At 36.2% G+C, this 15254-nt stretch overlaps 4 protein-coding genes and 1 long non-coding RNA gene across 9 annotated transcripts; 1 reads left to right on the forward strand and 4 right to left on the reverse strand.

Annotated features, from left to right (window-relative positions):
* Positions 1-840: 840 nt before the first annotated feature.
* LOC106358110 (spermidine synthase 1-like) lies at positions 841-3286 on the reverse strand. The gene is made up of 9 exons (XM_013797851.3): positions 2914-3286; positions 2719-2795; positions 2508-2630; positions 2002-2106; positions 1850-1922; positions 1695-1766; positions 1425-1620; positions 1214-1337; positions 841-1124 (listed from the first exon to the last, which is right to left on the reverse strand). The coding sequence occupies exons 1-9, from the start codon at positions 3035-3037 to the stop codon at positions 1059-1061; spliced, it is 960 nt and encodes a 319-aa protein (XP_013653305.2). The 5' UTR covers positions 3038-3286; the 3' UTR covers positions 841-1058.
* Positions 3287-3644: 358 nt separating this feature from the next.
* On the forward strand, positions 3645-5381 carry LOC106358111 (F-box protein SKIP22-like). 2 transcript variants are annotated; one of them, XM_048736737.1, is made up of 2 exons: positions 3645-4056; positions 4090-5381. In XM_048736737.1, the coding sequence occupies exons 1-2, from the start codon at positions 3791-3793 to the stop codon at positions 5195-5197; spliced, it is 1374 nt and encodes a 457-aa protein (XP_048592694.1). In that variant the 5' UTR covers positions 3645-3790; the 3' UTR covers positions 5198-5381. The 2 variants fall into 2 exon arrangements, with proteins under 2 accessions (XP_048592694.1, XP_013653306.2); XM_013797852.3 differs by having other exon boundaries at positions 3646-5381.
* Positions 5382-5559: 178 nt separating this feature from the next.
* On the reverse strand, positions 5560-6572 carry BNAA07G09820D (uncharacterized protein At4g28440). Its single transcript, XM_013797857.3, has 3 exons — positions 6431-6572; positions 5986-6220; positions 5560-5850 (listed from the first exon to the last, which is right to left on the reverse strand). Exons 2-3 carry the CDS (start codon positions 6206-6208, stop codon positions 5663-5665), a joined length of 411 nt encoding a protein of 136 aa, XP_013653311.2. The 5' UTR covers positions 6209-6220; positions 6431-6572; the 3' UTR covers positions 5560-5662.
* Positions 6573-7129: 557 nt separating this feature from the next.
* Positions 7130-10441, reverse strand: LOC106358113 (beta carbonic anhydrase 3). 2 transcript variants are annotated; one of them, XM_022688793.2, is made up of 9 exons: positions 10299-10441; positions 9147-9211; positions 8926-9066; positions 8590-8638; positions 8157-8273; positions 7958-8011; positions 7743-7831; positions 7541-7646; positions 7130-7448 (listed from the first exon to the last, which is right to left on the reverse strand). In XM_022688793.2, the coding sequence occupies exons 2-9, from the start codon at positions 9197-9199 to the stop codon at positions 7281-7283; spliced, it is 777 nt and encodes a 258-aa protein (XP_022544514.2). In that variant the 5' UTR covers positions 9200-9211; positions 10299-10441; the 3' UTR covers positions 7130-7280. The 2 variants fall into 2 exon arrangements, with proteins under 2 accessions (XP_022544514.2, XP_013653308.2); XM_013797854.3 differs by lacking the exon at positions 10299-10441 and adding an exon at positions 10238-10284.
* Positions 10442-13111: 2670 nt separating this feature from the next.
* On the reverse strand, positions 13112-15254 carry LOC106380022. Of its 3 annotated transcripts, none has more exons than XR_007314905.1 (4): positions 14831-15254; positions 14647-14753; positions 14328-14510; positions 13112-14241 (listed from the first exon to the last, which is right to left on the reverse strand). It is a non-coding gene; the product is annotated as an uncharacterized LOC106380022 (long non-coding RNA). The 3 variants fall into 3 exon arrangements; XR_007314903.1 differs by having other exon boundaries at positions 13114-14241; positions 14328-14507; positions 14831-15245; XR_007314904.1 differs by having other exon boundaries at positions 13114-14241; positions 14647-15251.

Raw genomic sequence — 15254 nt, forward strand, 5'->3', positions numbered from 1 at the left:
GTACTCAGTGTTGTCAAGGCAAGTAACAAGTCAATAATTTTTATTACTCGCAAGACCCAGACAAGTATCAAGTATCATTATTATTTTTAGTACTTGACTCGTTACGCTCCGTTACTTGCCCCATTACTTGCTATTTGTTACATAATCTATTAGTTACTTGTTTATATTTGTCTTTTCTTTTACTGCATTTAGGATTCGACACAAATACTCTTTTTATACATGTTACTTGTTTCGTATTCATCTTGATTTTTAAATAATTGTTGTCTTCTAGTCAAGTATTACATAAAGAAGATAAATAAAAAAAATATATGCATATTTTAATATAAACATTATATAATTTCCACGATAACAAAAATGTCTTTTCTAAACAAGTAACATGTAATAACAAGTCATATAACTAAATTTTTGAGTAGAATAAACAAAACAAATTTTTATGTCTATTTATAATAGAATATTATTTAGTAAGTAGTTCTTAAATATTCCGAAAAACTCGTAAATAATTTACAAGTACTCGTAAATAGTAAGTAATAGAGCAAGACAACTAACTTGCAAGTAATTTATTTTTGATCAAGTACTTGAAATAGCAAGTACTCGTTTTTAACAAGGCAAGTACAAGTCGAAAATTTCATTACTCGTACAAGACAAGTCAAGTCGCAAGTACACGCAAAATAGCAAGTAACCGCCTTGTGCCCAGCCCCGTTCAGATGTTTACTTTTCAAAATGAACTTCAGATAAAATTTCTATTTCTATTAGCATTTTGGTTCTTATAATTACATATTACATTTATGATTCTTAAATACTTTGTTGTCTATGGTTTTAATGTTAAATTTTTTCCATAAATATTTCAAAAAATTTTCCATAAATATTTCAAATTTATTTTCATAAATTTAATTACACATAAAATTAAATAAAATTTTTGATAAAATTTAAAATATGTTAAAACTAGATTTAGTCAACAACAATATTATGAGAAGATGAAAATATTTTGAGCTCTTCCTCTGAAAAAAAGTTTTTATTTTGATAAACGCAACGATCCTCCAAACTACTTGAATCCCTTTTCAAGTGGCTTTTGACTCGATCACCTTCGTAGCAAAAGAAGGTAAGCAGAACGCAGCTGAATGAATCTGAACCATGAAGATATGAGAATATACGTTACAAGAGGAATCAAGTGTCTAGACGCATGAAATGGTACTATATATAGTGAGAGTTTTACCTCAGAGTTGTAAAACTTCAAGGGTCCACTTGATTTGCTGGAGCTGTCATCAAGTGGGCTCACTGGGACTTTGAAGTCAACATGAGGTCCCTCTGTTGAACAGAGCATAAATCCAATAACCCCACTGCCAAAATAAAGTGAAATGATACAGAGTCAGGTTCATGTTACGTTATAAATCACCAAATACATGAGATAATGTTATTAAACATGCCTAGGGTATGTTGGAACGCTGGTCCACGCATAGTTAACAGAACCCTTGAAGATGTCACGACAGTTGGAAACAATGTCTTCGATGATGTCCATGTGAAGCCACAAGCTTTCAGCCTGAGTGCACACAACTCCACCAGGACGAAGAGCTCTCGCCACGGATTGGAAGAAGGGTTTCTCAAACAGCTCCTTCGCAGGACCTGACACACACACCAGCTCGAAGTTAAATTTGTTCAACATAATCTAATTACTATCTGATGGTAGTAGTGGTTACCGATTGGATCTGATGAGTCAACAATAACCGCATCGTATGAACCTCGAGAAGCATTCTTCAGGAAAGCAACACCTGCAATGATCCACCAATCGTAACAGTTAAGAATAAAGTGGATTTGGAAATGACAACAGAAGTACATGGTAGCAGTTCTGTACCATCACCAATGACGAGGGTCACGCGAGGATCCTCGAATCCAATTGCTACATTAGGGAAAAACTGCTTAGAGACCTGAAGATTTAAAAGAAGGTGGAAACAAATTAAACTAGCTCAACAGAAGATGGAGGAAAGCGTGTGAGCATGGACTCACATCGACCACCATCTTATCAATTTCACACATGTCAATATGCTCAACAGAAGGATGGCGTGCAACTTCACGCAGGACACCTCCATCTCCTCCTCCAATGACCAATACCTATGAAAGAACTAGAAGGAAATTGATTAGATAGATACACACTCTGGCTATAATAAACAAAGTCAGAGACTCTGAGTGATAATCATGTAAGCCAGTTAAAACACTTTCCTTCATATTATTATTATTATCCAATAAAGTAACTAAAATGTTCATCATCATCATCATCACCTATTTTTATTCTCTAGTGGACATTCGTATCACCAGTTTGGACAATGCAAGATCAATTAGTTTCTTAAAGTTTCACATATGATTAAAAGGAGGAAGTCTGGTTACTCTATTTCTCCACAAGTAATGTGAGCTTAATAACCTTTCATTATAGTCCAAAGCAATAGTCTTTGATAAACCTTAACTACTTAATTACAGTTCCCAAGAGATGCAAAAAGTGTTTTGATTAGTTATACCTTCTTTGGGTTAGGGATAGAGCACAAAGGAAGATGAGTGATCATTTCCTGATAGGCGCATTCGTCTCTCTCCGTAAGTTGGATTACTCCATCCAGAACCAACACTTTCCCATATGTCGCAGACTAAAAAACAGAAACCAAACATACTTACAAAACAGAGACATGGTTACAAATTTAAAGAATAGTCATATTGTTTTTGTTGGTGCGTTACCTGGAAAACAATGACATCCTGGTAATCTGATTTGTCTTGAAACAAAACTTTCTCAACCTTCAAAGAGTGTGCCTCTCCTGCATCCTCATTTAATCGGTTTAAAAAAAAAAAACTCAGCTTTTAATCGAAAACGAAACAGAGGATGATGGTGAAAAGAAGGCTCCTTTTACAATAAAACAAGATGGAGGAAGGGACCTGGCCACATGGGACTCATCTCGGAGAACCACCCTGGAATCACTGATGAGAAACAAGCAGGCTTAGCTGCCGCGGCGTTATCATCCTCTTCTCTCTGTCTCTTCAAATCGGTAACAGCGTCCATTGCTGTGAAGAGGACCAGAAGATGATGAAATGAGAGAGATGGGATTAGCGTTTCTTGGAGGATTTGTGTGTTGATGTGAAGTGAAGCCAAAGATATTAAAAGAAGAAGGAAGCAGGTGAAGTGGGAGATTCGATATCAATTTTTGTTTCAAAAAAGATTTTGTTAATTATGATGTGATGATGTTACGAACGGACACGTCACTTCTTTCCCTTCGAATATATCGTTTCTCTTTTTAGCTCTTGTTATATGTCTGTTTTTCATTCGTATCTTTTATACTCTCACTCGTCTTTAACCACGTTTTTGTAACGCGCTATCTCACGCGCAACAGCATGACCGGTTCGAAGCTTGACCAGAGCACATTTAGAAAGAGATTTATCAAAACGCTATCAGACACCAGAACAACTGTGTAAACATTTTTATAAACAATCAATTGTATGGATTTACAACGGAATAAACAAGATGAAATTGATCAAAGACAAGACACATCTTCCAGCAAAAGGCTAGTACAAAGAAAAGTATGAATCATATTTGATAATTACTAAAAGCCCATCTAATCTTAAATCAATGGGCCCAAAACAAGGCTCGCTTATATTATTCTCTCCGATTCCCAGAAACGATCGGATATAGTATAATCAAACCCTTATCTCTCCTCCAAAAAAAGAAAAAAAAAACCCCTAATCTCTCATAACTCTGCTTTAGCCTCTCCGTTTATGAGCGTAGATCGATTTCACCGAAGAAGAAGTGTACGACAAAATGAAGCTTCGATTGAGACGCCACGAGACCAGAGAAACCCTGAAACTCGAATTACCCGATTCCATCACTCTCCACGATCTCCGCCAACGGATCAACGAACCATCCCCTTCCTCCGTTCATCTCTCCCTTAACCGCAAAGACGAGCTCCTCGCTCCTTCTCCCGACCATACCCTCCGATCCCTCGGCGTAACATCCGGTGACCTAATCTACTACTCCCTCGTTCCCTCTGCTTTCGCTGCTTCCCTCGAGGAGATCGCCTTAGCCTCGTCTTCAGAAGTTAAATCGCAGAATGAGATGGGGATCGGATTCGCAGCATCCGATGTAGATATGAATATCCAAGATCCGGAGGAAGTATCCACGGGGGAAGCTTCGGGTCACGCCCCAGACCCGATGGATGTTGAGGAGCTTGATGTGGAGCTCGCCGCCGCGGGAAGCAAGATGTTGACCGAACCGTTCTTCTTGAAAAAGGTTTTACTTGAGAAGTCTGGTGATACAAGCGAGTTGACTACTGTAGCTATGTCTGTTCACGCTGTAATGTTGGAATCTGGATTCGTTCTGTTCAATCCTGACTGCTCTGATAATAAGTTTAGCTTCTCGAAGGAGTTGCTTACTGTGTCCCTTAAGTATACTCTCCCTGAGTTAATGACCAGCGACAAAGGGGTTGAGTCTGTGACTGTGAGGTTTCAGAGCTTAAGCGATAAGGTTGTGGTCTACGGTTCTCTAGGTGGGAAGCTGCAAAGGTTGTATCTTGATAAGCGTAGGTTTGTGCCTGTGATTGACTTGGTTATGGATACTTTGAAGTCTGATAAAGACGGCTCTTCGAGCATCTACAAGGAGATGTTCATGTTCTGGAGGATGGTGAAAGACGGTCTCGTTATCCCTTTGTTGATTGGTCTTTGCGATAAGTCTGGCTTGGAGCTTCCTCCGTGCTTGATGCGTTTGCCGACAGAGCTGAAACTGAAGATACTGGAGTCGCTTCCTGGGGCTAGCGTTGCGAAGATGGCTTGCGTTTGTACGGAGATTCGGTACCTGGCGACGGACAATGACTTGTGGAAACAGAAGTGTTTGGAGGAAGCTAAGCATCTGGTTGTGGATGGAGAGGGTGATTCGGTTAACTGGAAGGCGAAGTTTGCTGCGTTTTGGAGGCAGTACCAACGGCAGGTTTCCTCATCAAGGCGAACCTTAAGGAACTTTGGCATGGGTAGAAACCGCATTCCAAATCCGTTTCCTCGGATTCCAGACCCTGACCCTTTCGGATGGATTAATGGTGGTGGCTTGCCTGGACCTGGACCATTCATTATGCACCCTGGACAACCGGCGGGACGGCTTGGGGGACGAAGATTGGGACGTAGCTTTAGTCCCAGATGCAATCTTGGAGGAAACAACTACCAACAACATGGTGAGTGAATCGTATGGAGGATAGGTGAAGTATATGGCTTTCGACATCAGCAAATAAATGGCCTGGATACTTGTTTATAAGTTTTTATCTATAAATATTTCTTTGGAGTTTTTTCTTTTGTTCTTGCCATGCTTATGCTATCTTATAATAATAATAATAATATTGCATCATATATTTTGCTATTGCTCTTAATTCACAGATGTCTTTATGATTCGGTTCACTAATGTCAAAGCTCATGTCTGGGATGCATGTAGAATTTTTATATGTTTGAGAAACTCTAGCCGTGTCTTATCTTAGCTTTCGAACATGTACCAAATGTTGAGATTCATCACTGCTTGTGCTCTTAACTTAACATGTAGTGCAACATAGATATCATGTGAACTCTTTTTTGATGCCAACATCAAAATGGTAGCTCTTTTATTATTATTGATCATGGGTTTCGAAAAAAAAAAGTATTTTGAGAGTTTTGTTAATCATTCGACGACATTGACGACCTCATACTCAACAAGGGACATGTTGGTGTCTTCTTTCACTTTGAGGCTGGCAGGCTCTGTGACTTCAACGCGACCCCACTTGTCTACAGCTAGCCTCATTGATCCTTTATACATGTCGATTTTTGCATTGCGTAGAGTTACAGTGGTTCCTTCTTTCATCAAGTCCACTACACCCACAAACATGTAACAGTTCAATTATTCACTAACATTTGAATCACACACATTCCTACAGTCAATACCACATACCATCAATGAAAGTTACACACAAATGTGAGTCTCACTGATAGAAATAAGTCAAGTACCTTGGTCATTTCTTGCGGTGAAGACGACAACTCCGGTCTCGTCACCAACAATACATTCACAAATCCGCATCTGGCGAGCCTGAGGACCATCTGAACGACCTTTCTGCAACACCATCTTGGTGCTAACGATCTTCACGGTGACATTGTGTCTACTAGTTCCCGGACGCAGCTGATCAACCTTAGTGAATTCTGGCTTTCTCAACCCGGGTTTGGTGTCTGCCATTTTTCAATGAGTCTGTAATAACAAGTGACAAAGAATAAAACATAAGTTTCTTACCAAAACAATTCGAAGTCATGGAAGATGAGTTCATAATATATTATTCAGTTTCAGACAATACATTGAAATCCAGACAACGATGGAACCACATTGTAGAAAATAAGAAGAACAACATACAAATTCTCAGAAAAAAAAGAATCTGAAATTGGGATTTAATTCGAAGCTTACATTTGAATGATCGAGTGATAGATCTGATTAACGTCACATTCAATGAAAGCTTTCACCGTTTTTGAGTTCTGTGGGGGTGTGAGGACACGGACGGTCGGTTTTTAAGTTTGGTCTCTGATTAAACACTAACCATCCACGTGTACACATCGTGCTTCATTGTGCGCGGTTGTCTTGATCATCATCCATCGTGCCTAGATCAATGTTGCAACTCGACTTTTTACAACTGTTTCTACTTGGACCTTTACTTGATGGACTTTCGTTATCAAGCCCAATTATGATATAGGCCCATATATGTACACTGCGTTACAGGTTAGCGTATTGAGTTCATCTCATATTTGTCATGTGTAACACCGATTAGTTCTTTTATGCAAGATCCCGAGTTCAAAATCTGGAAAATACGTTTTACCTGATGATGTCCATTTACCTGAAATTTTGGAAGCTTTAATTTTAGTACAAATCTTAATGTTTTTCCCCATAATTTAGAGGCTACTAGACCTATGTATATTAGTTTAAAAAAAAAAAAATTAGGAGCCAAGATGAATATAATATCCGATTGCGAGAGAACCTGAATTAGTTACATGTAGATGTAGTAAGTTCTGCTTATTTATGCATAGTATTTCGTCATTTGTATAAGAAAAAAACATTTTTTCGGGGAACTATTGAACCAAATCAAATGAAGATAAATGCTTGTTATAGCTTATTCATTTATTTTTAAACATAAAAGATGAGATTATACAAGAAGTTGAGTAAAAAAAACAAAAAGAGACAAGAAACTGAAGATAAAGTAAGATGATTACTGATGAGAACAAACTTAGAAGCAACATAGGGAGAAAACATGAGTATGACTCTTTTAAGACAAAGCAAAAGCAGGGGTGGTCTTGAAGTCAAGTTCCCAGAGATCAAACGTTCCTTTCACAAAATCATAGTGAGCTCCTCTTATGGCGAGCTTGTTCTTCACCACTCGCTCTCTCACGAACGGGTATGATAACAGGTTCCCCAGCGACACGTTCACAGCTTCCTTCTCGCACCATAGAGACAATCTCAGTGTCTACTTCAAAGCAAGACAGAAAAATAGAGTGAACATTGTGTTTTTTTTTCCTTATTACGTACCTTCTCACAGTTGGTGCACTGATCGTCGAAGCTCAGGTCTTTACAATCCTGCTTGGTCTTGTTCTTGGCCGGTGCACAGATCTGGATCCAGTCTTCTATGAATTCACTGCCATTAAAAATGTATTTTAAACCAACCCCTTAGTCTCCTGCCTGATCATATAATTGGACGATGTTGGTTAAGTTAGCCTTTTGAGAGAAGTACCTCTTATAGGGAGCCGCATCATCTTCAATGGCCATGAGTCCCTTTATTCCACCACAACAGCTGTGACCAATCACGAGGATGCTCTCCACCTGATAATCACAAAACATTATATTATCTAAAGACTCACTTAAGGTTAACGTTAGGTCACATAAGCCTTTTACTAAGCATCTTATGCAAGACAAGAGGGGCCATTGATTAGTTATTATGGCACGTACATTGAGGACTGTGATTGGATATTCAAGGGCGGCACCAACATTAGAATGTTTTGTCTGAAAATTTTTCAAAGACAAAAACTATTTATAGTTAGTTTTTGTTGTTCAACCAATAACAACAACCTATGAATGTTTATCTAAAATGATTAGAATGAACTCATGAAGTGAAAAAAAAAAAGACATTCTCTTTGTTTGGACGAACCTTGTCATAAGGTGGCACCATGTTTGCAATATTTCTAACGATAAAAGCTTCCCCAAGTTGGAAATTCAAGATGTGAGATGGGCAAACTCGAGAATCCGCACAAGCAAACACCAGAAACTGAAAACAAAAAAATCAATTTCAAATTGAATATATATTAATCATCTCACTGTTTGGGTTGTGTACGTTCAGACTATTTTACTGTGTATGACTCCGATCCTCCGGAACTTTAGTTTCATTTGTACAGTTTTATATGTTGAAAAAAACATTTCCTCATGTCTTATTTAATCCTCGTTTATAATGTACTGTTAGGGTTTAGTGTTTGATTTCTTTCTTGCTCATAAAGTTACCACTATTTTCATAACTTTGGCAAATCAGAGAAAAGTAAAATCCCTAAAAGGAAAATAATGATGTGACGGACAGAATAAGTCAAAACCTTGGGGCTCTGGCTCTTGGCAAGTGCACTGTACAACGAAGGATTCTTCCTGGAAATGATTGAACCAATAATATAATGAGCAGATATCATAACCAGACAAACTATTTTCATTAATAATTTCTATAGAAAATATTTTTATGTATTTTACCATTTTGATTAAATAATTGAATAAAACAAGTTATCTAACTTTATAACCGTTGTTATTATATCAGAGTTGGGGCAAAAGGTTGATATCCATATAAAAAGCCCTCTCGAAAAAAAAAAAAAAAGGTTGATATCCATATAGAAAAAGCATTGAAACGTACGGACGTATCATTAAATAAGAATACAACGTACTCGTAGTTATGAGTCTTGAAATGGTTAAATCCAGACTTGATCCTTTCTACAGAATCTATCTTGCTGGAATCAAGTTCCTCTAACTCACTAGTTAACTGCTTGATCTTTGCGGCTGCGATGTTACCTAGATCCGATTTCTTGCTACGAATTGACCAATTCATATTAAAAGAAAAATAATCATATATATATAGACACAGGTTACGAGTTGCGGGAGTTTGTACGTGAGAAGCTCTCCAAGTTTTCTAAGGGCATCTTCGTACGAGTCCGTCGACATATCTTTTCGTTCCTATAAGAGAGAGAGAAAAAGAAGAATTTTGGATAAGGAAAAACTGATTGCATGTGAAAAGGTGCATGGTTTATAATGATTATGTAAAAGCATGTTTAATGGGAGTTTTTAAAAAGGGATTCTTAGCGGAATATAAGAATCCGTCTCTTAGCGGAATAAAAAAGTTAAGAGACGAGTTCTTATATTCTGCTAAAACCCCACCCTAAGAACTCCCCATTAAACATGTTCTAATAATAGCGTTGACCTTCGTGGTTAGACTGCCTAGTAATTTAACCTTGATCACATTGATATTCTTGACTTAGCTAGCAACTACAACTTTTAAGTATATACATATATATATGAATGTTTTCTAATATGAAGGTTTTTTAATATTATCTTATTATTTTATCGATTTATGTCTTAATACTACAAATGTCAAATATACTCCCTCTGTTCCTAAAAGATCCATGTTTTAGAGAAAAAATTGTTTCAAAAATATACATTATTTACATTTTTAATACATTAATTAATAAAAAATTGTACTTTTCAAAAAATACAATTGTGTTTAATAAAATCTCATTGTTGGAATAGTTAATTAAGAAAAATAATTTATTGGAAAATGAAATTTTATATGTTTTCTTAATAAGTGTGAAAAAACTATAATATGGATTTTTTAGGAACGGAGGTACATAGGCAAGTCATAACAAAAAAGAGATTAAAAACATAAACATATAATCAAACTTGACCAATTAACATCTTTTCACTAAGGCACTTTCCAACAAGCTGGTCAAGAAATTTTGGATTTTATTTTTTTTGGTAAAAAGAAATTTTAATTTTTTTACCAAAACATGCGTTAATGCGATAAGATTTGCAAAAGTTTAAGAAATTTGAAACTAAAACAACCGAACAAATCGAAAGAAAAAAAACGATGGTTTCATGTCGAGAGAACAGAAAAATAGATCATCATTAGGATCATCTACATATACAACAAAAACGAAATGGTAAAGTGGGAAATATAAAGATTATATATGCTGGTTTAGTATTTACAATTTTACACGGATCTTGGAAGGTATATCTGGAAATAGAAGATTTAATTAGAGAGTGGTACCTGAAGATTGATACAGTTTTACTGATATGAGAAGGTGTTCTTTACTGCACTATTTATAGCCCGAGATACGTGACATCTTCTGACTCGGGTATATGCTTGAACTTGTCTTTTAGTGGAAAAAATCCTACGAAATTGGAGGTTTTTTGGAGTTAAAAGCAGATACTATGAAAAAGAAAAATAGACGCCAGTTATTGGTTTATCATATACATTATTGTGTCTATATACATTCTGTATCGGCCTTGATTTTTATTTCTTGTCAATGGATTCTAGATAAACTTCTATTTTAATCGGAATATAGATAACTGTATATGAATGTAGAAAAATAAGAATATAGATTACATTATTTTTCGAGTTTTCATTTTCAAAAATAAAGAATTTCATTATTTAGCCTATTTTATTATTTTTGGGTTGATCATTTTCATGTTTCTAAAATGATGACTAATATTGTACATTAAAATATTTGAATAGAAACATGAGATACTTTTCTTGGAATAGAAATTGATTTTTTTATCAACTAGTAAAAATTGTTGATAATTTTGTCTAATTATTATATAAGATCGTATATTTTCCTGGTTTTATTAGGATTGATGACGAGTTTTTGGAGTAAAATGTATTTTAAGCCTTTTTATATAAAATAGAATTTGAAGTCAGAATTTTGATACTTCAATTAGAAATAAAAGATTAGTCCTTGTATACTTAGATATATCATCTATGAAAACAGTGTGTATAGTATAGCTTTTACTTTTGTATTGAATAACATGAATAGTTTATGTGTTTTTTCGTAAAAAAATGGTCCTTAGTTTAATTGAGAAACATTTTTTTTTATGTTAGGGCTTCCAAATTAAAAAAAAAGGTATATGTTTAGATTATATTAAATGTATTTTGATTTTTAATATATATATATATATATTTTAAAGTTTTTGATAAAATTCCCTCAGATATATACCTATATATATATATAGAAATTACGTGCATCCATTTCTTACTCTAAATATAAAAAAATTATATTTATTATTTAAAATATAGAAAATAAAAATATATTTATTTGACAGAAATACATAGAAGTGTATTAGTCTATTATGATATATTTTTGAGTCATTTAGCTTAATAACCATAAAAGAAGGGGTAATTAGGTGATCATGCAAAAACTTTGTGTAATTGGGTAACCGGTTATCATTAGCAGCTGATATTACGTTATTGACCTCAGAAGAATACTGTTTGAGGATAGCCTTCTCGATTATCAGCTTTGTAGGTAGGTAGGGAGGTCAGCTTGTTCAGATTTTGTGTCAGAGTTTTGTCGGGGTAGATATTTTATTGAGAAAAAACAGTTAACGCTTTGAAGTTGAAATATATTTGATTTAAATTGGTGCGTGTGATTATCGGAGCGGAGCTTGGCCATGGCAAGACGGAGCAAATCGGAGGAGTAATGCAGCGAATCAGTGGAGCTCGGCCGTGTGACTATCGGAGCTTGTCCGTGCGACTATCAGAGCTTGGTTGTGGCAGGATGGAGCAAATCAATGGATGTTATGGCCGTGTTGTCCGTTTTACAGTGAAAGGCGGCGAGTTATAAGCGACTCAATGCAACTCGTTTAATGAAACTAAAATCCAAATTATTTCAAATATACTTTATATCTGTAAAGTCTAAATCAAAATGAAAAGAAACATGATGAAAAGCGTGAAAGATCTGAAAAAAAAAAGAGATAGCCATTTTTGACCCATAAAAGTTGCAGGTTGCAAGAGAAGAAGATGGTACTGAAATTACCATTCTGCCATCTATTAAAAGAAAAATGAAAACTAAACTAAAAGGCACATGGCAGAGCTCGACACCTGGTTTCTTAAAAATGGAGACAGTCAACTACCATCTAAGCCAGTGCATATTGTTAATGTTAGTAACTCCCTAGTAAGTTAATAACAAAATATAGAGACCGTTCAAAATGAAAAAAATGGTTTTTAGATTACTTAACTCTCGGCGAATGTACAGATCAAAGTATTGTTAACAAGGCATTTTATATGAATCCAGACATGTACATTTACGATTTTTTTTTGGCGGAGTACTAACCGGATCATTCATAACAATAAACTGGATTTTTTATTCTTTGAAAAATAAACCGGATAATTTAAAAAGATAAAAACGGATAATTCAGCAATAATCTGGATTATAACGATAAAATCCAGAAAATAGTTCTCTATGTTTTTAAGCGGTAATCTGGATTATAGCGCTTATATTAGTAAAGCAATAATCCTGATTATAATGGTAATAGCCAAAAAATAGTTTTCCATATTTGTAAAGTGAATAGGAATGAACCGGATAATACATTATGGCACCAAGTCAAGTTATTAGTCGAGATTTGAATTCAGATACCTACAAGTAAAACCGGTATTTTTATAGTATTTCGGATACACAATAAATGGGAACATATATGCAAGTGTCAGGTCTACATGCAGACCTAGGAGTAGGGTTAGTCTCGGGATATTGAGCTTTCAAGAGTATCGACATAATTAGTCTAAAATGTATATTGCAAACTCTCCTATACACATTTTAATATACATAACATGCATACACCTTTGGATAATGTGTACTATAACCGGATATTACATATACATAACATGTATACACTTTGTATCCGGTTTTAGTTTCTGAAATCTGGTTTGTGATTAACGTTTATATTCTGGGTAAAGTTTTCCAAAACCGGTATCTATTATAAATAGTTGTCAGGTTATATAAGTAATTTCAGAAGGATTAAAACCAGATATTAACAATAGTATCTCGATATCTGGGAAATGGGAGTATAAACTCAATGATAACTGGATAACAACGGCACATCCACTTTTTTTTTTTTTTTGAAAAAAGGCTTTCTTATATATATATATATGATAGGCCTCAAGGGCAGTGTTTAGTGGGCTGAGCCCAATACAATATTAGAACCACAGGAATCAAAGTCAGGAAACAGGAGTTGTGAAGCGGAGAAGTTTACGCGAGAAGTCGAAGTGGAGAGAGGAGGCAGTCGTAGACTTTGCAATTACTAGAGCCAGTGTTGAATCATGAGGGATGAGAGTCGAGGATTGCTGTCTCTGAAAGAAGAAATCTTGTTTTTGATCAGGGAGAAAGCTGTGCTAGAGATTGAGGCTGGTTGTCGGAAGATTTGGCGATGAAGCCTTGTGTTTCTTTCATTCCAGAGGAGGTAGATAGTTGTCTGCCAAGCTAGGAGGGAGAGTATTCGGAGGTGGCGGGGCATATTGAGGGCTTGCATGGTGGCTAGGCAGTGTGACCATTGTCTCACGGGAGTGCAGCCTGCTTTCCTTGCCAAGAATTCCCAGACTGTAAAAGAGAAAGGGCAGTCAAAGAATAGGTGGTCTCTTGACTCAGCGGTAGAGTTACAGAGTACGCAGACCGGGTCCGTTTGCAGTCCCCATCCTAGAATCCTATCTTTTGTTGGACAACGGTTTAGAACCACCAGCCAAGCCAAGAAGTTTTGCTTTGGAATTCCCCTTGAAGTCCAAACCGCTTTCAACCAAGGAACTTGAGGTTTGTGTTCCTTGATTAAATTGTATATCATACCTGTGGAGTAGGATGTTAATTTGATATCTTGCGGTTGCCAGAAGTAGGTATCTTCAAGTTCAGTAAGAGCGATGGTGGTGAGATGGGTGTGAAGGATAAGCTGCTCTTCAGAACGAGGGTTAGGTGGGGACCAATTACCATTCCGATTTAAGTCAGCCACCGTAGCATGTAGTCTAGTTCCCAAAGTCGACTGTGGCGGCAGATGCAAGAAGTCTTTGATGCAACCTAAGGGGCTCCAGTTTTCAAACCAGAACAAGGTTTTCCGACCGTTTCCCAGCTTTACTTTGATCCAGTTGAATACCAAGTCTCTGTTCCTGAGGAGCTTTCTGACAGTGTAGGAATGAGATTGTTTCTCTCGCAGGGTCCAAAAATTGCTGATGTTGCCTGCAGGGTCCAAACCAGAACAAGGCACATCCACTTAGTTATTAGGATATGATATTAAATATGCTAAGCGGAAACAATTGTCATACACAATCACCAAACCACAATTTTCATGTTTTTCCCTTGTGTGTCCTTCTCTAATTTTCGAGGCATCTGTGTAAGCTGTTCAATCTTGGCAAAAAAGTTGAGCTCTGTTTGAAGAGTCATATCTAGCTTGAGAGCCCTTCAAAAGGTTCGGTCCTTTTATCTTTCCCAATCATATAGAAATTCTGCTGGCCAAACAAAACCACAAAAGGTTCAGACTTTAGCAAATATATGAATTCACAAGAACAACTCAACCATGTTGAAAAACAGTCTTAATTTGCAAAAAAAGAAAAACATTATTAATCTGAACAAAGTAAAACATACCAACTCACACGATAACCCAGCTAAAAAACATTAAGGTGAAGATGCTTCTTAGCAAACTCTGCAGCTAAACAACCACCATGCCCATCATAAATCGGAAAAGAGCACACCTACAATAAAGATAGATACAAACTGTAAATCTTTTTTCAGATCTGTCTTTAAAATAAGTGAATCTGGGAGAGAGAACCTGAGGAAAAAACATGAGAGGAGATCGAGTAGCACAAGGGTCTGAGGAAGAGATAGACCCATGATCCGTTTGACGGTGAGGCTGTGTATTTGATGGCGGTGAGGAGGTGGCAATTATCGAGATGGGACTTGACAGAGTCTATGGTTTCTTCTTTTTGGAAACGAAACATGGCGGATCTGATGATAGGGAGATGAATGTAGTTTGGGGAGTTGAATCTAAAACTTGATTTGTAGAGGATAATACAAATAGATCTTGAAGAACATTTTTTTTTGTTTAAAGATCTTGAAGAAGATAAGAAAATAAATTTAACCAGGGAGAGAGAAAACAGTTGAGATAGAATAATTTCAAAATTCAATATATATTTAGTTTTAGATGTCAAGTGGTGGCGTGAAGTAGGGTTCAATAGAGTAATAATTACAATTCA

The sequence above is a fragment of the Brassica napus genome, chromosome A7 (genome assembly GCF_020379485.1).
Source record: "Brassica napus cultivar Da-Ae chromosome A7, Da-Ae, whole genome shotgun sequence".
NCBI lineage: Eukaryota > Viridiplantae > Streptophyta > Magnoliopsida > Brassicales > Brassicaceae > Brassica > Brassica napus.

Coding starts and splice junctions, on each gene's coding strand:
- LOC106358110 (XM_013797851.3), bottom strand. CDS start 3,037: ATGGACGCTGTTACCGATTTGAAGAGACAGAGAGAAGAGGATGATAAC. Junction 1,621..1,694: donor TGACTCATCAGATCCAATCG/GTAACCACTACT, acceptor TGTGTGTGTCAG/GTCCTGCGAAGGAGCTGTTT. Junction 1,125..1,213: donor TGAAGTTTTACAACTCTGAG/GTAAAACTCTCA, acceptor TTCATGGTTCAG/ATTCATTCAGCTGCGTTCTG.
- LOC106358111 (XM_013797852.3), top strand. CDS start 3,791: ATGAAGCTTCGATTGAGACGCCACGAGACCAGAGAAACCCTGAAACTC.
- BNAA07G09820D (XM_013797857.3), bottom strand. CDS start 6,208: ATGGCAGACACCAAACCCGGGTTGAGAAAGCCAGAATTCACTAAGGTT. Junction 5,851..5,985: donor CACCGCAAGAAATGACCAAG/GTACTTGACTTA, acceptor TTGTGGGTGTAG/TGGACTTGATGAAAGAAGGA.
- LOC106358113 (XM_022688793.2), bottom strand. CDS start 9,199: ATGTCGACGGACTCGTACGAAGATGCCCTTAGAAAACTTGGAGAGCTT. Junction 7,832..7,957: donor ATCCAATCACAGTCCTCAAT/GTACGTGCCATA, acceptor TGTGATTATCAG/GTGGAGAGCATCCTCGTGAT. Junction 7,647..7,742: donor GATGCGGCTCCCTATAAGAG/GTACTTCTCTCA, acceptor TTTTAATGGCAG/TGAATTCATAGAAGACTGGA.